The sequence below is a fragment of the Seriola dumerili genome, unplaced genomic scaffold (genome assembly GCF_002260705.1).
Source record: "Seriola dumerili isolate Sdu_G_001 unplaced genomic scaffold, Sdu_1.0 BDQW01000003.1, whole genome shotgun sequence".
In the NCBI taxonomy this organism is placed as follows: domain Eukaryota; kingdom Metazoa; phylum Chordata; class Actinopteri; order Carangiformes; family Carangidae; genus Seriola; species Seriola dumerili.
The window spans coordinates 12,377,199-12,400,061 of NW_019174258.1; the positions used below are offsets into that span (position 1 = coordinate 12,377,199).

The 22,863-nt window shown below is 40.8% G+C and overlaps 1 protein-coding gene across 4 annotated transcripts in view; it reads left to right on the plus strand.

Moving 5' to 3' along the window:
• phkb (phosphorylase kinase regulatory subunit beta) overlaps positions 1 to 22,863 on the plus strand; it is a 106,361-nt gene that overhangs the window by 47,241 nt on the left and 36,257 nt on the right. For all 4 annotated transcript variants that reach the window (XM_022745578.1, XM_022745562.1, XM_022745570.1 and 1 more), the window contains exon 15: positions 808 to 902. In XM_022745578.1, the coding sequence (XP_022601299.1) occupies positions 808 to 902 (95 nt within the window). The remainder of the gene's footprint in view (positions 1 to 807; positions 903 to 22,863) is intronic.

The window sequence follows — 22,863 nt, forward strand, 5'->3', positions numbered from 1 at the left end:
TACGTTCATTCTAGTTTTTTAATATTAGCCTGTAAGATCATTATGCAAAACTAATTTGACCTTAAGGTCATATTAGATAAGATTCATTGTACCATGTTATGTGTGTTATGATCGGAAATAGTTTGAGTTGTCAAAAAATCTAAATCTAAAATACTTTTTTCATTATTCATGATTACTTAATGATTGTAAATATTGCTTAATTCGTCACTGAGTTGAATAAAAAGGATGCAGTTGTACTCATCCATTATGTGTGTATGAGTGTCCACATTTGATAGGACATTGATTTTTTTGGTCATTCCTTTTTATGCCTCCGCATCGGTGACAGTCAAAACTGTAGCTATTGCATTTTCGAGTTGTCCGTCCGACCCATTCTCATGAACACGATATCTCAGGAACGCTTTGAGAGAATTTCTTCAAATTTTGTGTGAATATTCACTTGGACTCAAGGATGAACTGATTAGAATTCAGGGAAGGTCACTTTGACCTCACAAAACATAACATAATTCACTAATACACTAATTATGACACAATTTAATACAAATTTCTAATCGCATAACATGATGAAGTGATGATATTTTATATCCAAACTGTCGAAGCTCAATTTCACTGTGACATCATTATTTTCTGCAAAACCACTTCTGGTCATTATTCAACAATGTAACTCAGGAAGAGGAGAATGTGACCATATTTTCTGCAACTTCCTGCAGATTTCTAGTTACACTTGCCATCTTTCTGTGAGGGTGTGTGCATTATATGCATGTTAATGGTTCTTACGTCTATTTTTGTGTGTGTTTGTTCACATTCCAGTGGATGAGCTGATCAGCCCTAAAGATATTGATCCCATCCACCGCTACGTGCCCCACCAGGACCAACGCAACGTCAGCATGCGATACTCCAATCAGGTTAGCTTTAATGTGACTGTGACTGACCGTCGTCACTTGGCTATTATCTGAACTCTGAACTTATTTTACAACTTATTATCTTGAATACTCATATGCACTATGGACATTCATTCTCAGTGAAACACCACATTCAAGTGCTCCTTTTAAACTTGTACTCACCCTTGTAAATATTACAGAACAGAACATTTAAGTGGTTTTGGCCTGAAGTAATAACATACTGTACATGCAGTAAAAATATCTGCTGGCTAATGTTTTATTTTAGAAGTCAAGTAGCAGTAATTACTCTCTGCTGTAGAGGCAGAGAGTGGCTGTAAGTGGATTGCCTGGTCATGATGGAAAACAAAATAGAAGTTCTGTGTTTTTTTAATTTATATAGTACATCCAAAGAGTACTACTTAGAAGTTCAAATAAGGGATACAAACTGACAAGTTGTTGGTGTTTTTATGTTGTTTTTCTTTTACATCTGTAGAGGATAATAATAGGCCTGATTGTGTCAGGATTTTAAAAGTCAAGAGTTGACTGTTTAAAATGTGCTTTTATCATACACATAAAGAGAAATTTTACTGATTGCTTTCACATTCTCAACACATGTAGCCTGTTCTCCAAGAATGGAAAACAGTCCTGCATCCTGCCTTTCCAATGCTGAGAACTGTCACCTAGCTCTCTCTCTCTTCCAGCTGTGCTGTAGACATTTCAAAAGTTGTCCCTCCTTGTATTCAAGTTAGGTCATTAGAAAATCCACTTTCTCGCAAGAATCAAACAGGTTTAAAGTGAGATTGTTCTCACCAGGCAAATTTCATCCATATTCTTTAACTAAACCTCACTAGAGTTTATTCTGGTAAATAAATGAAGAACAACAAACAAGCACCTACATCAGAGGTACCCGATTGTACTGTTCTGTTACCAGAAATAAATGGACATCTGGCAGCTAACTAGAATCAAGCTTTCTGAGTGTCCATGGTATAAACAAAAGCATGTTACTGTAAAAAGTAATTCATTTTTTTTAAAGAAATGTTCAGCAGTATTTTCATATATTTATGAAATACAGCATATCACTCCGGTTATTATATCCGCTCAGTTGAACTAGATCTACACTTGATGCAAGGGTTAACAGGAGTCCCACCTTACATGTGGTTTTGATTTCTTCAGTTCTACAGTTCAGTATTAGATGTCACCCGCTAATAGCACCCCGCATCACCAGATGGATGTATTGTATGTGATCAGGCTTAATCATGCCTTAACACTATTCCTCATTGTGACTGTGTTCACATTCTTTCATTTACTTTGTGAAATGGAGCAACAGTGGGAAACACATGTATTTGAAATTGAGTTACATCAAGGTAACTTCTGTTTTCCTTTGGCTCGTTACTGAGTGTAAATACTCCTAGTATGTGTCACTGAAAAGCCAGAAGAATACTGAGCCATACTTCAACTTCCTCACTATTGTCTTCACTATCAACAGTCTCAGAAATCATCAGAAACTTGTAGGAGAAAACCCAAACTGACATCAAAGCTCTTGAGGTCACTATATAGTACTCTTTTAGCAACAGCATCCCTAATGCGTAGTGACATATGAGGATAGGCAAACGGCAGCTTGGTGTACAATTGCTCCAGCAGCTATGTGCATAGGCTTTGTAGTTATGCAGTAATGCCCATAACACACAACAGAATCCCACCCTTTTTGTGCCCGCAAAGTCCACCTCAGGCGATTCCCATATCCAATTTGAAAAACTTCCCACTAATCAGTCCTGGTCACTTTGTTGTGTTATTCATGTGTGCTAAAGTTTTAATTACAATTCATCCATCAACACCTAAACAGCAGAGGCTATCCTTTTCTACCTTGCCAAAGGCCAGTCTTGCAGATGAGGATTAAATCCAGTTCATTTCCTTCACTAACAGCCTCTCTGAATGAATGCTGATCATTTCTGAGGTTTAATCCATATTTGAGACAGCTGGCAGCTCTGAGGATCACACAGATGAAGGGTGGAGATATGTATACCGCAGCCGGATGGTTCATTCTCTTTGCTGTACAGTGTGGATTGATACATCCCATTCTGCTCCTGTACTGTATGTTGAATTCTGTTTTTTGTAGCTGGGCAGATAAGATAGTGCTAGAACAAGGCACACAAGAGAGGATAGGTCAGCAGAGCTATGATGAATGTCAGACTGAATCAAATTGGTTGCAGGGAGAAAGATCAACAAAAAAAAAAAACTAAGACAGAGAGAAACAAACAAAAAGCCAGAGATGGCATGTCAGCTAGTAGAAAAACTAGCTGATAAGTCTGACAGGGGAACATTTGCCTCTGAGAGGTACAGTGTCATTATTCACCCCCTTCATCGACACTACCTGTCATATTTCAAATATGTTAATTTGAATTGACTTAAAACTGGGTATTATTTAAATATAAATGATATAAAAGATAAATAAGATGCAAATATTGGATGTTCTATTATTTTTTAATACAATTGAAATGGCAATGTTTAGGTTTAGTTGTTTGTATTGACACTACTACCAGTTGGACTGGCAGACATACATTTTCAACCATTTATCTATTACGTTTAGCTAAGTATTTCATGCATTCATACACTATTTTTAGCTAACTATTTTCAAGAATTACATTAATTTTAGCTAACTAGACAGACAGACAGACAGACAGACAGACATTATACATTATCTCACAGCACTTTACAGAGTAAGGTCGAGCAAAAAGCCACAAAGAGCAAGCACTTGGCGACAGGGGGGGCTATGTATTTTAACCATTTCATTACTTTTAGCTAACCCTTTCAACTGTTTATCCATTACTTTAAGTTATCTGTTTCAACCACTTATCCATTACGTTTAGCTAGCTTATGTATTTTAACCGTTACTTATACCTAAATGTTTATCCATTAAAGTTAGCCGGTGCATTCAATTGTTTATCAGTTACTTTTGGCAATCTATTTTAACCATTTATTCATTATATTTAGCTAATCATTTCAACTGCTTATCCTTTACTTTTAGCTATCTGTTTCAACCACTTATCCATTACTTTAAGGTAACTGTAACAGCTTCTCCGCTAACTAGTTTTCACACACTCTTAGTTGCAACAACAGTCTGAGCCCTCCTGGAAAAAATTAGATATTTTGTTGATTTTAAATAAAAGCAAGTAACTACAACCCCTGCAGCAAACTGATATTCAAAATGAGCTTTTCTTGAAATGTTAATGCTTTGTTAGTTTTTATTTCATGAACTCAGAAACCCTACTAAGTCAGTAATTAGTAACCTCGCCTTTGACAGATATCACAGCTTGCTCATGCTTTTTGTAGCCAGCTAAGAGTCTTTCTATTCTTCATTCAGAAATTTTCACACACTGTTCTGTGCAGATCTCTTCAACTTTGGAGATATTTTAGGCTCTTTTGCAAACACAGCATGTTTAAGATCTACTCATGGATTTTCAGTGATGTTCAGATCAGGGGATTGTGAGGGCCATCCCAAAAGCTTCAGCTTGAGTTTCTTGAAGTAGTTCATGGTGGATTTTAAGGCCTGATTTGGATCATTGTCCTGTTGTAGAAGCAAGTCTCTTTTCAGTTTTCAGTTTTTTGACTGACCACAGTTGCATGTTGAATTTGCTGATATTTAGATATTTAGTCCACTCTTACCTCTGAAATGATATGATGAATATTTCCATCCCCATACTTAACAGTTTTCAAGGTGTTCTTTTCATCAAATGCTGCTGCTTTTTTCTACAAACACAACATGGGTGATTGTGGCTAAAAACCATTCATTTCAGCTGTCCACAGCATGTCTGTCCAAATTGACTCGGGCTTATCCAGATGTTGCTTTGCAGACTTCAGACGTTGACTTTTGTGGTGAAGTTGCGGGTGATATTTCTTTCTGATGACTCTTTCATGTAAACCCTATTTGTGCATCGAAGCTGCACAGTGGAATGATGCACCACCAGTCCTGCGTCAGCTGAAGCTCTGCAGTAATATTGGGGTTTGTCTTTGCCTTTCTCCCTGACAGATTTATATCTCAGATTTATATATATCAGTTTTATCTGACAGTTTTCTTGGTCTTCCAGATCTTATCATGACACACAAGTTAATTTATCAAGCTCTGAAATTGTCATCGTCTGACAGTTCATAATGACAGTTCTTGACCTTCTTAACACATCCTAATGAGTCAATTGAGGCCTAATGAATTAATGAGCTTCTGAATGGTATACAAGAAACAGGGTGTCCAAGCTTTTGCAAATGAAACAGTTACTGATTCGTTTTTTTTCTATTTCCTAAGTAACAGTGTGTTAACATTTAAAGAAGGGCTTGTTGTAGGGGTTGTATTTACTTCTTTACACTTAAAAAATCAACAAAATATTCAGTTTGCCCAGGGGTGACTAAACTTATTCATACAACTGTATCCTTAAATTAAATCTTAATTTGATCAGAATAATTGAGCTACTCTACAATCTTTCCACACACCCTTCAGCAACTGAGGAGATACCCCCCTGGGTACAAATACCCTTGGTTTGCTTAAGGGCTGAAAAAGCAGATTAAGTATTTATCAAAACTTGTATGATCTGTGCCTCTTTTTTTTTTTTTTTTTTTTTTTTTTTTTACAAATTGTTAAAGTCTTTAATTGGGCTCTAACAGGGAGCATTTTAAATCTTGTCATTGTTAATAGAATATCAGCATATCAGCATCAGCTTACTTGTACTACGATATTTCTCTGTAGGAAAACAGGTTGAATACACGCAGCTCGATTGTGCTGCCAGCACTGCTTTTATGAATTTAGCTTCTAAACTAGTATGCAGTGTGAGCAAAGCCTGACTCCCCTCAGGTAGGCTGCATATTTTGTCAAGATTATCTGAATAACACTTTGTTGAAACTGGATTTTGAGGCAGCGTGACGGCTTGCTGTGAGCCCGGCCTCTGATGGAAGCAGGCACCGCTCTGCATGCAGCCCATCAGCAAAAGCCTATCACATCTAGTTTGATGTTTTCAGCCACATGCGGTCCAAATAAATAAATGTTTGATTGAATGGTTTTACTTCGACTTCATTTCTAAAAAAATTGAAGGCCCAGTGGTTTGCTGTCACAGTGATGAGGCACTATCGTTTCATGGTCATTTGAAACTGAATTTTGGCTCTGCACAATGTGTTAATGAGGTTATTAAAGAGCTGACAACTTGTTACTGAAGTTAATGCAAAATGTGAAGGGCAAGTGGATGTGCTAAGTTTCATCAGTGGCCAGTGGATAGGTGGGGAAGAGATGATGAATCCAGCCCACCCACTGGAGCATCAAGGTGAATGTTTCAAACCGTAACTGGTTTGCTAGAGTCACATAAGCAATTATCTAAGGTGCCAATGGACAGGCGGCACACAGAGAAAGGGGAAAAGATATCTTGGTGCTCATGAGTGCCCATTAATCCTTTGAATCTGACATGTGGCCACAGATTTATTATTTATTTATTTATGTAAAACGAGTGAGCAAGAGTCCATTGCTGCCTCAGTATTTTAACGATGATAAAGACACAGACACGAGCCGAAGGACGGAACCAAGCATAGTTTGCTGGGGAGGCAGACGTGAGGCGGATGACGACCTCACACAGCTACATTGCTCTCGCTCCTGTCCTCTCTTGCCATCCAAGGAAATTACATTCAGAAACGTCCAAAATTTCTTAATTTACTGCGGAAAGATAAAGGTTCTTCACGAGTCCCACATCCTTGAATCTGAATCGAGTCTCAAGTTTTTTGAGGACGATCCTCAAGTCAAGTCTCAAATCACTGTATGCGCGACTTAAGTGCAATTGGAGTCCCTATCTCTGGATCAAACCGACATGATATGCACCTGACAAAGACATATAGCAGTAAATTGACTCGCACATGGCTTTGCTAATGATGCAAACATGTCACAGTAAACTTCTCTCTGTACTAATACTTCCATTCCCACTGAATGTGGGGTGTGATGGAAGTCATTTGTTTTGTTGATATAAAATGATTCTATCATTCTGAGCACAGGTGATGCAGGTGTTTTTGTCAATGTCAATGTAGAATCCAGTAAATCTGAGAAAATTCCTTCCATTGCCTCTGAGTTTCCAAGCAGTACCACCTGAAAGCTGAAGAGTATTTTATTCTCCTAGAAAACATGACTTCAGCAAATCAACAGACTTTCAGTTTCAGAGCTCACCTGTATACTGCCCTCAGCCAGCTGAGATTAGATGTGGCTGTTTATTCCTACACTCCCTGTGTTTTTTCTTCCTGTTCTTTATCTCTATTTTTACCTCTGTAAAGGACACGTAGCATTAATGCTGTGTTGGCAAAGATGTCTGAAATTGGCAGAGAAAAAAATGAGAGAGGAGAGGAGAGGAAAGAAAAGGAGGAAGTAGGGGAAGGCGTTTGCACTGTTTTAGTTTACTGTTTGAAGTACGACATTTTGAATGTGTGTGTGTGCGCGCGTGCGTTCGTGTGTGTGGGCTTGTTTTATTATATCTGTGGGGTTCCAAAAACCTAGGAGCCCAGGAGTCCACTACACTTGTGGGTTTCGACAGCTTTGTGGGGACGAAAGCGCTTTACCCCACTAGTTTAAATGGCTGTCTGAGGGCTAAGATTTTGTTTTAGGGTTAAGGTTACGATAAGGTTACGGTTAGGGTTAAGCATTCCGCCGTGAGGTTAAGGTAAGGGGCTAGGGAATGCATGTCAATGATGTGCTCCCACAAATATAGTAAAACAAGAGTGTGTGTGTGTGTGTGTGTGTGTGTGTGTGTGTGTGTGTGTGTGTGTGTGTGTGTGTGTGTGTGTGTGTGTGTAGCAGCTGTCTTGTTGCCTCTGCATCATTGACGTCCAGTGTTTGGTCTGCAGGCAGGAAAGGCACATGGGCGTGCTGAGCTTTCACATGCAGTTAAGGCTTGACTTGTACGCTCCCCTTTCTTCCTCTGTGCATGTGTATAATTTGCCTCCCATTTTGTGTATCAAAAAAAAAAGTGTGTGTCATAAGTGTGTATGTGTCTATCTTTCGTATCACTATATCAGTGTGTGTATGTGTGTGTGTGTGTTCTTGTGGGCACAGCTCTATGCAAGGTTCCTTGTGCATTTGTGTGTGTGTATTATTCATAGTTCCATTCCTTCCAAATGTTATGCTACCACTTAAAGTCTCTGCATCAATTCATTCCACAGCTGGGGAGAATGAGATGCTGCACAATATTAAACCCGTGAATAGCCTGCAATATTGTAGCGTTTGGTTCCACATATAAGCTTATATAAGGTTACCTCAGGGTTATTTGACATTCAGTAAAAGGATTGAGAAAGAAATGTGGTGCAAAGGAGCTGGCGAAGTTGCGGCCCCATGTATAGCCTCCAAATACCTGTTTAAGTGGTTAATGCATCATTTGAGTCATTTCCACCAAAATATCTAGAACAGCCCATTTCAACAGATCCAGTTTAGGCACTATTTTAAACGGGAAGATGTTATACCACACCATTTGGCATCGAGTATCAGTGGCAGAAAAAAAGATGTTTGTGTCTACATTCTTAATATTTTTCACCTGAATACAAATCACCACCTTTATTTACTTAGTAATGTGTAAGATTACAGTGTTATTCATAGTTTTTTTTCACAGTTATTAAGGTGTTTTATTGTCCCATCATTTTAGTTTTATTCCGTAACCCTGCAATGCCCTGCAGAAGAAGTGACTCCGATGTGTTGCAGCTGACATGGCAACACTTCATATTTTTGCACATGCCCGGGCAGTACGTATTCATAATGTGCACAACACGGCATCAATTTTGCATGGCCATTCTAAATTCAATTCCGATTACACCGCGCGTATCCCCATATTGCACATAGGTAAGGCACGGTGTATTAAATTTGCATCATGTGTACATCTCAGCAGGAAGGGAATTAGCATTCGGGGGGTGGGAAGTTGTGATTTAGTTGGTGAATGGGGTTTTTACGCAACTTTAATGCGTAGCGGAGCTTGATGTACAGGACTCTTTTACTGCCATAATGAACTTCAAGCCTGTTAAATAGAATATGAAGCTGTAACATAAAGCTACACAACTTAAATATGTATGACAAATGGTGCAAAATCAGCAAAAATGCATTACTACAGTGCTGCTGGCTTCTCTGCGCCTTAATAATAGTTGCAAACGGATTATTTTTTAAGCTTGACTTTATGGATAAGTGCAGCTTTCTTTATATTTAGCAGCTACCAAAGTGCTGTTGTCAACTGTGTAGGGTTATTCTGCATGAGAGAAAAGGTGCTCCCAGGGCTGTGAGGGTGAGTCAGATCAAACGCACCCTAGGGAGCGTGGCATGACATCCCAGAGACAAACATGCAATACTACGCAGCAGGCGAGGTGACTGGGGCATCTGAGAAGTCATGAATGGCTGTAAAAGTGAATTAGTTGGTTATGTTGCTTATGTCACATACTTGCTTTTAATTTTACACCCTTAATCTACTGAGCTATTCAGGCACGGCCACAGTGTCACATTCTCTTAGTCTGTCTTTCTCGCTCTCTTTATCTTTTTCTCATCTGTCTCTTTGAATCTTGTTCTGTTTTTTGTGAATACAACAGCCCACACACACACACAAACAGCACTGAAGCACCTGCAAGAATAGCACTTGTGTGCATTAAAACCAAAGCAACATACCACATACAACTGTAGCATTGTAAAACTCTCTAGGAACCTTTGGCTTCTGATTTCTGTTTTGTATGTACTATGTATGTATATACACACGCGCACATGCACACACACACACACATCGGGCACAATTTGAAAACAAGGTTAATGGAAAAGTTGCAATGTGGTCCACTCTGCGGGAGCCGTCACTCATCAATCAGAGATAAGGCGTGGGTCAAGAGAGGGCCCCGATTGGATAGTACAGCTTGGGGAACAAATATACGTCCTTGGAGGCGAGCTGGAAAGAGGAAGAAAAAGGGGGAATGAGGGAGATTAGAAAGGTTAGAGAGAGAAGAGAGGGAGTGAGGCTGGAATATACAGGGGCTGGGAGGAAGAAAGAGAGAGACGACCTCATTTCATTCTGTATATTTGATATGAATGTTTGTCAGAAACAGAGATGCTCACAAGTCATTTTTTACAAGCCCATGTCAAGTCTCAAGTCTTGACTGCTGCACGCCATCCAGTCTGCTTAGAACAAAACAATTCAAAGCATGTACTGCATTATCATCACTCCCTTATAAAGTTATGAATGATAATAAGCAAGAGAAAGACATTCAGCTCGTCAGACATTTCCTTCATGTTAATGTTCCAAAAACATAAAAAAACAAAACAAAAGAGCTCCACCAAGGCCAATTTCAAATAACATACACTAGGGTGGGAACAAGAAGCCTGGGACTTGTGACTTGGACTGTCGCACCAAAATCCATCTGGAGACACCATCACACAGGCTACACCCTGTGTTACACCTTATAAGAATCATGGAGTAAACAGAGGAAAAATTAACTATGATGATTTGTTTTTTGTTTTTTCACTTTCCTCTGTATAAGTTGGTAGCAGGATAATTCAGACTGGAGAGTACAACAGTAAATACATCACCAGACATATTTTAATTTTATTAGTTTTTCTTTCTCCATTGGATCTTTCTGTAATTAAATTCTATAGATCTGAGCGGATCACAGGCAGAAAATGAAGTTGTACAACATTATTCTGCTAAATAAACTAGGTTCCCGTTGTCTTCTGCCTACCACTCATTCTGTAAAGCTCACCGCCAGCTGTGGTCCTGAACTCACTCTGCTGCTGTTCTGCTTCTCCTGTCTGTTGCCACGCGGGACTGAGCGCAGTTTGCTTTGGAGGCAGACGTGAGGGAGATGATGGCCACAGAGAACCACAGTGGGTCAGGCGGCCTGCTCCACTGGGCCGATCACCACAACACAGCGCTATTGATTTCTCGCTCGCTCCCTCTCTCACCCTCGCAGCCCAACAACCATCAGACCATACATCATACTTCATAGAAAAAAAAAATTCAAAGTGGTAGGAAATGATCCACATCTGCCCCAAAATTTTACGGGCTCTTCCCTTGCTCATGCCCCCTCCCTCACCCAGGTTCGGTGCAAATCGGTTCAGTACTTTTAGTGTAATCCTGCTGACAAACAAACAAACACACATGAGTGAACACATAACCTCCTTGGTTGCAATAAAATACAGATTGTTGGCGGGTCCCAAATCTTGAGACCGAGTCAACTCTCTAGTTTTTGAGGACAAGTCTCAAGACGGGTCTCAAGTGACTGTTTGTGCGTCTTAAGTCCAAATTGCAAACTCGAGTGTTTCCATCTCTGGTCAGAAACACTGCTTTCTTCAGCCTCTAAAGACAGCTGACAAACCTATACATAGTTCTGTTTAGAAACATTTTTGATCTCAACACAAAATCTATTGACTCTCTCTAATGTGAAAGAGTTACTCGTCCTCCTGATCTCAGTGAGAATCGACACTTTAGTGGAGCTCTATTCAGCTTTCAGCCTCAGTGGAGCCCTCCCACAAACCTCTGTGAAATATAAACAAATTGAAAATGTGGTAGATAATGTATTGGCCACTAAATGTAATGAAGAGTAATTTTGTCAGTCAGTATTTATGTATATTTTTTCCTGCTCTTCTCACTTGTTTGTTTATTTGGCTATGAATACATAATGTTATAGAGAAATACTTTTTAGGGCTTTAAAAACTTGATGAAACCTGTTGCTGGGAGTTTGTTTTAAAGTCAGCTTTATGATCTCTAGTGGTCAAAATTCATGCAGGTTTAATCATAAAAATCTAATAGAATATCTATATGTTAAGTATCCATTTTAATTTTTGTTTATTTTTTTTTAGTATATTGGTCATTGAATTTTATATTGTAAAATCTATTTCTTGTACAGTTTGGTAGCACCTTCTCTGAAGCACAGAATAATAGCGTGTGAAGTATACCACATTGAAATTATATATCAAACTTGGCTGAGATGGAGCCTAAATGATTTTAAAAAATGAAATTTAAGTTTCCATAAGTGGCTGGCACTGCTCGCCTGCTCTTAGTAGAGGATTATTCCAGGGGAGATTTTTATCACACCCCGTGCAAACAACATAAATAGATACTTAATTTATCCCCTAGGGGAAATTCATGTGTCCATTAGCTAATTGTTGATAATAATAATAACAGTTAATAATAAATAAACAATAATAATTAGATTAGTCCACATTCTTTGGCTGAGGTGTTGTATAGCCTGATGGCAGTGGGAAGAAAGTATCTCCTGAACCTCTCTGTTCTGCAGCGCAGTGAGATGAGACGTTTGCTGCACCTGTAGCTGCTTCTCTGTCCTGCCAGAATGTTGTGGAGAGAATGGTTGGTATTGTCCAAGATGGCCTCCATCTTACGTTGCATGCGTCTCTCCACAACAGTCCTGAGTGAGTCCAGACTCCTGCCAAGTACTGACCCAGTCTTTTTTACCAGCTTGTCCAGTCTCCTTGTGTTCATGTCAGACATGCTGCTGCCCCAGCAGACTGCAGCATAAAAGAGTCCACTGGCCACCACTGACTGATTAAACGTGCAGCATTTCACTGCAGACATCAAAGGACCTGAGCTTCCTGAGGAAAAAAAGCCAGCTCTCCCCCTTCAGGTAGATTGCCATTTGTGTTCAGGGACCAGTCCAGTTTACTGTCCAGGTGCACACCTAGGTCTTTATAAGTGTGCACCACCCCAATGTCCTTCCCTCGAATGTTGACTGGCTGAAGGGTGGGCCTAGACCTCCGAAAGTCCATGACCATGTCCTGGGTCTTGAAGGTGTTCAGAAGGAGGCAGTTCTTGTCGCTCTATTCAATGAAGGTCCTCTTCCTGCCGATTCCTGATACGCGCCACAATAGCTGTGTCATCCGAGTATTTCTGGATGAGGCAGGACTGTATTTAAAGTTGTATTTAAAGTTGTATTTAAAGTCGGCTGTGTACAGTGTGAATAGGAACGGAGCCAGAACAGTCCCCCGTGGGGCCCTAGTGCTACTCATCACTGTCCCTGAGACACAGTTACCCAGCCTGATGTACTGTGGTCGTCTTGTCAGGTAATCCACAATCCAGGATGTGAAGCAGGGATCCACCCCCATCCCTTCCAGCTTGTCTTTAAGGATGGGGGGTTGGATGGTGTTAAATGCACTTGAGAAATCAAAAAACATAAACCTCATGTAACCACCTGGCTCATCCAAGTAAGAATGGGCCGGTGGAGCATGTAAAGGACGGCATCATCCACTCCAATATGTTCTTTGTAGGTGAACTGTAGGGGGTCTAGTGCATGTTCAACCTGTGGCCTCAGAAGGTGGAGAAGCAGCCGCTCCAGGGTCTTCATGATGTGTGATGTGAGGGCCACTGGTCCGTAGTCATTTACCTCAGGCGGTTGTCCTACTTTAGGTACCGGAACAAGACATGATGTTTTCCACAGGACCGAGACCCTCCCTGTTTGAAGGCTTAAGTTAAAGATCCTTTGGAGAGGCTCAGCCAGCTGGGCTGCACAGTCCTATAACTGCCTCGGACACACACCATCCGGACCTGTTGCCTTTCCAGGACGTAGCCTCTTGAGCACAGGAGACTGACAGGAGACAGGACTGGAGACTTGGCCTCAGTGTGGAGGGAGTTGCAGCTGCAGTGTCAGGTTGTGGAGGAGATGCCGTAGAAGCTGCAGCTGAAGCAGTGGGAGAGAGAACAGGTGAGGCTGTGTCAAACCTGTGGTAGAACAGGTTGAACTCATTGGCCTTGTCCACATCACCTGATGTTGCCTGGCTGTTCTTCTCTTTATAGCCAGTGATGGTCCTCATCCCCTTCCACACCTCTCTGGTGTTGTTGCTGCAGCTTCCTCTCTACTTTCTTTTTGTAGTCCTCCTTAACCTGCTTTAATCTCCTCTTCAGCTCATGTTGCACACACCTGAGCTTCTCCCTGTCTCCATCCCTGAAGGTCTCCTTTTTCTGCTTGAGGAGGGTCTTGATGTTACTGGTGATCCAGGGTTTGTTGTTTGGAAAGCAGTGTACAGTCCTTGCTGGTATTACAGTGTCCATACAGAAGTTAATGTAGTCCATGGTACATTCAACCATTCTGTCAAGGTCAGGGTCCTTGCTTTTACCATTTTCCTGTGACTCCAACAGGACATTCCAATCTGTGCACTCAAAACAGTCTTTTAGAGACTCACTGGCCTCCGGGGTCATGTATAGAGGCTTTCATAAACTGACAAGGCTAATTAACCACAGAGCCGCTACAATAGATTACTTGAACAACATGTCAAAGGTTTCTGTGTGAATATGTGATGTGGCTGTGAGTGCAGCCTCCTGCTACAATGTTTTCCAGTTATCTAACTGTAGGACTTCATGCGTTTAAAGAGTCATATATACGGGCAGTCTTTCTGTGTCGGTACATGGACAGACAGTGTAGCACTGTCATCATCTCATTGTAGAGATGTGTCAGAAGCCATTTCAGTGGCTGTGGGGTCAGATCATATGGTGCAGACACCTGTTCAGATAAGTGAAATATGGATTTGACTCGGGACAAACAGCAGAACACAGACTAAAGGTCAATAGTTGGACATCATTAAATAATCTACAGGCTGTCCCTTTTTGAGCAAAGAGACACCTTGAGCAGCATGGAACAGATGGATGCTAGGATCCTTCTGACCCAAGCGTGCACAGACACACACACACACACATGTTCACACACACACACACACACACACACACACACAAAATAACACTACATTTTCAAACTACCACGCATGTCCTCCTCTTCATATGAGCCTCACAAACACATATTCACACCAATATACACACATTTTCTAATTTTCGGTCTGTATCCTCTCTCTCACTCACACAAACATGCACAGACACACACAAATTGAGGGTGTTCTAAACCCTGCTGTTTGCCAAATGGCCTGGTGGCAGGCGGGAAATGTCGAGCCCAGCGGTCTGTGACAGTAAAAGCCTGAGAGAGATGGCTACTGACCTTAACCTGCAGGGAAATGGACATCACTCAAACACACTCACACACTTTGCATGCATTAACACTTGACACACCACCTGTGCTCAAACGCATCCTCTGATTGCTCTCATACCAACACATGCACATGGCAGTTATATATACTCTCAGAATTTGTGTGTGTGTGTGTGTTTTGCTGTCCCTCTCAGACACACCTCCGCTTCTTCTTCTTCTGTGTTACACCTGTACTCTGTGCCAGGGGGACCATTAGCAGTGTCTGAGATTCTTGTTTCGTTGTCTCACTGTCAGTGTTATTGGCCAACTCTGGTGTGCAGTGTCTTCCTGTTTATGGTTTAAGTATCGCACAGAAACAAAAAGCAAACCAAGCTGCCAGGATACACAGCCTCGGGGAGCGTGGCAAAAAAAAAAAAAAAAAACCAAAATACCTCAGAGCAGAGATCAAATATTTGAACCTGCTGTGTTCAATTCATTCAAACCCTCACTTCAACAAAAGGCTGTCACATTCCTCACACATTAAGGTACATCAACGCCTCCTGCTGCTCCGCTCAGAGTGTTAGGTGAATATGGGGTTTGTGTTTGGAGCCAGGTGTGCTGAGAGGAGGCATCTTGGCCTCTATTAGCTGCCTGTTGATGGGTACTGCTGACAGTCTACAAGCCCAGGCTTCGCAATGGGGGACTTTTCACAGTTCTCACACCTGCACTCACTAGCTCTGCTGTAACCCAAAGGATCGTCACCGCAAAGAAAAATTTGAGATGGGGGACAAAATGGGGCTGCCTTTTTTTTTTTTTTGCAGCCTGGTCTGATGGTCTTTAAGGAAAGGATTATATGTAAAAACATAAATTAAAGATTTTATTTGCCTCTGCCATTTTGAGTTTGAAGGTTTGATTGTAATAAAACTTTTGCACTTCACTTTAATGTATGTGAGAGTGAAAAGGTCAGCACATGGGAGCAGAATGAATGTATCTGAGCAACTCAGAATGAGTTATACTGCAGCTTCTGTCATTATTTTTGACTTGTGCATGCCTCTTTGTACAGAGCATTAATATACCTGACTTACTTTTTCACCTTTCTCTGCCCAACAGTGTCTAATTTTTCATGTCATGTTCATTTGTCATTCAAAGCTTTCCTTGCTGCTTCAGTTCCCTTGTTGCCATTACTCCATTACGTAATGGCTCCATTGCGGCTGCTGCGGATGATCCACTGCCACTCTGAGTCTGTCCACCCCCGTCTGTGCTAACAGCTTATTATGACCAATGGTTACATTTTATTGTTCGGCGCTAGCTGTCGTAGTAAATATAATGGAAACACAGGAGAAAGTTAGATGGTGTAGAATAAAAAGCGACATCGTCCACGCTTGGAGGAGGTTGCGGTGGATGGTTTGGTCGACAAGGGAGACTGCTGTTCATTTCCCATTTCAAAGCCAATAGTCAAAGTTATCCATGGCTGTTCCACAGCCTTAACCGCGTGTTTATTGTTGTAACCATGATGACGAACATACAGTATGCTACTTCAGGAGATAGTTTAGGAACAAACGTCCTTATGATCGTTCAGGTTGGAGGACCTGTTGGCCATTCTTAGGTGATGCGCCAGTGTCCACTGTGTGTGTGTGTGTGTGTGTGTGTGTGTGTGTGTGTGTGTGTGTGTGTGTGTGAGAGAGAGCAGAGTGTCTCACTTGTGATTCTTTTCTTGTAAAACACATAAAATGTAAGTAAGACCCTGAACTATATTAGAAATATATCAGTAGCTTGAACTTAACCATCACTACCTTCCCATGTGTCCAACATTATAATACACTACTTAAAATTCAAATGGAGGAATTTATTCTGATACCTAATAATGATGTGAGCAGCACAAGCCACTGTGCAGTCAGGAATGTAAAGGTGGAGGAATAGATCATCGCTATCAGTAATGTTTTTCTTTCCATCCTTACCTGTGGGTTTATAAGGGTGAACTTATAAAAGGGTTTGAAGCCTCTTCTAGGAGGACACTGTTGTCGTCAGTGCTTCATTACTTCATCAAGGTCCTCAGAGGTTGTGCCATTATCACAGACTGAGTGGAGACTGACTGAAGGTATAGTGATAAATTTTTATTTCATCCGTGCCAGCGAGATTCTGTAGAAGCGCAGAGAGCGACACTGAGCACAGATTGCAGCTCCTGTTGCGGCCTTGGCACCTCAGCTTTGCTGTTGACAATCGGCGGACACGTCCCCTGTGTGATAACATCTGTGTACTCTCTGAGGTTTTTAACTATTACAGATACATCTGATTTCACCTTGGCTCTCTTCTGTTCGTCCAAAGGGAAGTGTCGGCACTTGTTTATAACTCCTCCTCTGGCAACTTGTATTACAGTGCAATCTGTTTGTTTGTGAGTGTGTGTGTGAATGGGAGAGTGAGAGAGAGAGAGAGAGAGAGAGAGAGCGAGAGCACATTAGGGCCATAATGCCCATCTGTTCCAAAAGTTTGTAATTATGTGTGTTGTGCATCTTTCTGTGCAAATATCCGAGTGTATGCGAGTGTAGCCTGGCACAGCGACTAAAGGACGTATTTCTGTTACAGGGTCATTGTCAGGCCGCGTGTATGCATTACAGCTCACACACACACACACACACACACATACACACTCTGGCAGATTAGAGAGTCAATGGAAGTGCTGCCATTTGCCGGCTTGTGTTTGTGGCTTTGAAATGACTTGTAAAGGGCGTTATCCAGAATCACACTCACACAAACATTACCTGTACAAGTCTATGAGACCTGTCACCACTAGCCGTTCAATATTTATATGCGGCTACACACACACACACACACACACAGAGACAGACAGTAGTAATCAGGCCACATTCTCCCCAGCAAGTGTGATATCAAACATGGCCGCTCTGATAAGCCCGGGCTCCTATAGCTCCTATCAATAGATTTTTTTTTTCATTCATAAAGAGAATAATATTTCTGAGCTGATACCGGGGGAACAATGTGTCGCTTTCTCAGTCAGGGCGTCTTTACAATTACACCGGCCATTGGCGTCCAGTACAATTCTTCACTTGCTTCTCCTTTGCTCACGCCGTCTCCCTCTCTCTCTCTCTCTCTCTCTCTACGCCCATCTCTCCATCGCTATTTCTTTTACCTCCACATTGTCAGATTTTCCTAAATCAAACTCCGGCCTCATCACCTCCGCATTCCTTCTGACTGAGCTCAACTTAAACCTTCAGATTCTCGTCATGGTCTTGTCTTTATTACCAGCGGGTGACCTTTTGAAAAGATCTAACTTTAAAAATACGTAAGAGACATTTTCCTCTCCCACATCACGGTTTGAAGATGACTTAGCATTTCTTTCATGTTTTTTTCCCCCCTCGTCCCAACGTATTTTCGCTAAGCCCATGACACTTTGAAAACCCCTCATCAAAATATGAATCTCTGCGCTGCACAGAGACCAACTTCCCGAGGACGATACACAGCCCGGAGTCATTCGTCTGTGCAGGGGCATGAAAAGAAGGGATTATATTTCATTCTAATAGTTTTTTTTTTTTTTTTTTTTTTTTTTTTTTTTTTAGTTTTTTAGTTTTTTTTTTTTTGGTGGTGGGGAGGTGGTGGATAAATTCCCTCGCTGGCTTTTTAACTTCATGAAAGTCTTTGAATGTTTTATTCCTTTGTGATGTGATGCTCGCTTGAGGGCGATTCCCTCATGCTGCACTGTGAGGGATCTGACCTTGAAATAGAGTTTCATTCAGTTCAATAGAAGTTTTTTTTTTTTTTTCACTCACTAACTTCCATTTAAATGATTAAATACTGAGCTGAAAGACGAAATAGTCATAAAAATAATGTCAACCAATCAATCAGTCAATCAATCATTTTAAAAGTCACTGTGTATTTGTAAACATCGGAGGGGAAAAAGAAGACATTTGGCTGTGTGTGCGCTTGCGTGCGTGTGTGCGTGCGTGCGTGCGTGCGTGAGAGAGAGACCTTATGCGTGTTATCTCTGCTAAGTAGACATTCACAGTGTGCTTCTGTAAACACTCACACACCTTCAGATCCAGCTGCTCTTTTCCGCCTCCAGACATGAACACACACCACTCCCACCTGCATTTCCTTATCTTTTCAGACCTTTTCATGTTCACACATGAATAATTTTTATTGTATATTCTACTTTCAAACATGCGCAGCGGGCACTTAATGTGCTTTTCTTCCCTAAGAAATTGTTGCACTTATTCATGAATGTTGAAATATTTTCTCTGAAAAGTAAGAAAAGAAACCATAGACAAAAAAAAAAAAAAAAACACAAAAAAATATGCTGATGCTGATGTTCGGACTTACAGCTGTGTACACAAATAGGCTGGTGGCTCAAGTCATTTGCCTTCTGTGTTTGAGTTTTGATGGTATTACCGGCAGAGGAGTTCTGGCGGAAACATCTGAGAAACGCTGTTTGTGTGTAGATGAGTTATAGATGTGACAGTGAGACCAGGAGAGTGAGTGGAAAGAAGACAGAGAGGTGGTGTAAAAGAGGCAGAGAGAAAGAGGGGAGAGAAGGAAAAAGAAGGAAGGAAATACGGGAAGAAACAAAGAAAGAAAAAGGGCTGAAAGAAGGAAGCAAACATAGAAGGAAAAGAAGGAAGGACAAAAGGACAGACAAGTGGAAGGAAAGGAGAAAGATAAGGCAGAATGGAAAGGCTCAAAGAAAGGAAGAGAAAAAAGAAGAGAAAGAGGGGAAGGATAGAAAGGGGTGCAAATGAAGAAAGGATGGAAGGGCAGATAGCTGAAAGGAAATACGGATGGTAAGAAAAAAAAAGTGAGGATAGAAAAGCATTAAGAGTGAGGGAAGGAAGGAAAAGAAGGGAGGAAGGACAGAATGATATAACAATGAATGAAAGAAGAGAAAAATAAGAGAAGGCAGCTACTAAAAGAGGGAAGGACAAAGGGACAAAGAAAGAAGTTAGAAGAAAAAGTGGGAAGGGTGAAAGGAGAGAGGAAGGACGGAAGGAAGGAAGAAAACATGGTAGGAGTAGGAAGTAAAAGATAAAGGACTGAAGGATGGAAAGATGGAAGAAGGGGAAAAAAACAAAAGGATAGAAAAATGGAAGATAGGAAAGAAAGAGACAAAATAAAATAAATAAACAGACATTAGGATGGAAATAAAAAAGAGGGAAAGACAAGAATAGAAATGAGGAAGCAAAGACAAGAGAGGAAAAGAGAGAGCGAAGGGAAAAGGAAGAGAAGGAAGGAGAAGAAAGCGAAAAAGGGATACAGGGAGAAGGAAGGAAAGATGAAAAAGAAAACAGAATTGAATGTTAGAAAGCAGAAAGGAAGAAAAGAAGTAAGTAAGAGCAAAAAAATAAATAAAAGAAAGGAAGGAATGAAAGAAGAAAAAAAAAAAAAAAACCCCAGACACATTTCTCATCTTGTGTCACAACTCACTGCTTTTAATTTGGGGGGAAAAGTCAAATGAAGCGGAGCTGAAATTCATTTCTGTTCTGCAGGGACTCACAGCAGAGTTCTCCAGCAAATGGCTTTTCACTTTGTCAAATTTAGCGCGGTCGTATCTCTCAGCGACAGGACGCAGCAGCCGGGCCGCTGCAGACTCGTGCCAGTCCGTCCTGCAGCTGCAGATCTACTGGAGCACTTGTTAACAGCATGTCTCAATTTGTCCCACCTCAACTCTTCCTTCATTTGCATTTGTCCTCCTTCTTGTCTGTGTGGATTGATTTCTTGGCTTTTTGTTTTGTTTTTTTTTTTGTTTTTTGTTTTGCTAGGTCAGAGGCCGCATTGTGGAGTTTCCGTATTTTGATCTGTATCTTTTTGATTTATTCGATCTTGTTATAATATCAATGGCTGAGTAGTGAATGAGCCTGTAGTCAGTTCAGGGAAACTCATTACCTGTTCTGAACAATATAAAACCCTTTTCCCGGGACTGACTGGAACAGCAGAGGTAACATCTGTCCCGAAACTGATGTAGGTTTAATTACACATGTATTATTTTCTGTCTCTGTGTGTCTCCTCTCTCTGTTATTGTTCAGAGAGGAAGAATGGAAGAGTTGTTTATCTAATTTGTTAGGTTTTTGAGACAGATGTGAGCCATCTCTATTTATTAATTTGAGTGTTTTATTAGTCATTCTGTGTGTTTACTAGTTTGTAGATAAACACTACTGTTTATTCTTGTCACAGACACATACACATGCACACAGTCCCGCCCACTCACACACACATGGCATCTGCCTTTTCAATCAGTCTGTTTTAAGTTTGACTGATAATTCTTTCTTATTTCAAGCATCTACTGACCCCTTCACATTTAGGAACCTAGTATTTGAGAGACAACTCCCTTGAGGTGGTGGAGTGGAAGGGTGCTAGCAATGCAAGATATGGAGACTTCAGGACTGTAGCATTTATTGTAACGGAGAAGTTCAGGTGCAGTGAGAAAAACAATGTCCAAAAGGTAAAACATCTTAAACAAAGTGGACTCTTAACCGCTTACCTGTTCAAAACTTACAAGTGCAACACATCTGATAAACCACTAAAGCTAATAATCTTGGGTCTAATCTAAACCTGAGCAACACTAATACTCTCCTACACTATTATCTGTTGAATCTCTCTTTTAAGTGGACAATAAAATGTTTGAAATCCACTCTGATATCTCTACGATAAGAATGAAACTACAGCCAGGAGATGGTTAGCTTAACGTAGCATAAACATTGGAAACAAGGGGAAACAGCTCTCTACCCAAAGATTAGATAAAATCCACCAACCAGCGATTCTAAATAATTATAATTATAATGCTGTATCTTGTTTGCTGTGCCCAGCCCAGAAGATTTTTTTAACCATTGGAAAGAGCCAAGCTAGCTTTTTCCCTCTGCTTACAGTCTTTATGCTAAGCTAAGCTAACAGTCTTCTGCCTGTAGCTTCAGAATTACCATACAGATATGAGATACTTAAAGAAAGTGAAAAAGCGTATTTCCTAGAATGTCAAAATATTCATTTAATTAGAGAGCAAGTGGAGGAAGTTGTATGTTTTACCTTACAGTGTTTGAAATAAGATGGAGCCTTTCCAGGGAAGTGTTACTCTTCCATGGTAAAATGAGATTACAGTGGTCAACTCTATAATATACTAGAGTTTACAATAAAAGAAGCTAAAACCAGGAAACATAGCCTCTTCATGGAAAATGACTCTCCCATCCCTTAACTGCTACTATCAAACAGGCCTCACCTGAGCATACTGTGGTGGTGAGTCAAGGGTTACCAGGTAGAAATGTGTGTGAAACAATGTTAAAGACTGAGGCTTTGGCTAAACAGATGACTCTTCCCAGTATGTTAGATATATTGTTTATTTTGATTATTTTTTTAATATACTGATGACAGATAGAATAACAGCAGCTTTATCATCTAAGAATGGGCATTTCTTGCCTTGGCCCAGACCAGTCTTCCTCAGCACAGGCCTGTGACTGAGGGTCTGCTGAGCTGTTGTTTTCAAGGTGTAGACAAATCCTTCAGCTGCTGCAGTCCTCTCTGTTGGCTGCAGAAAGATTTCCTTAAATGCCTTTGGCACACACTTCTTTAATTCCTGTTTCTCAGTTAAGTGCCATAGTGTATCAATTTGTTTTGTGACTGACTGTTGATTAAGTCCCTTCATACATAAAGTCATTTGATACAAGCATGACTCAGACCAAACTCTGCAGGATGCTCCATGTGAGACCAGAAGCAACTAGTGAACCTTTTGTCTTGCCGACTTTATTTTGTTTTTATTTCCATATTTAAAGCTCTTTGCCAGACTTCAGTGTGTGTAATTATTATCCAGCCATGCTGCTCTCACCACCTGCTAATTCCTGCTACAACCACATCCCTCACTGAAGGCCCAAACTGTGTCTGTCTTTTCAAGCGCTCCTCCTACAAGGGGTCTCAAGTTGATATTAAATACTTCATTGCATTGCTTTAATTCATGAATAAATTAATCCTATTTCCACATCAATTTAGTGGGGGGGGGGGGGGGGGGGGGGGGGGGTTGGAGGTCAAAATCAGTGCTATTCAAATGATTAAATGGAGTGATGCTGTG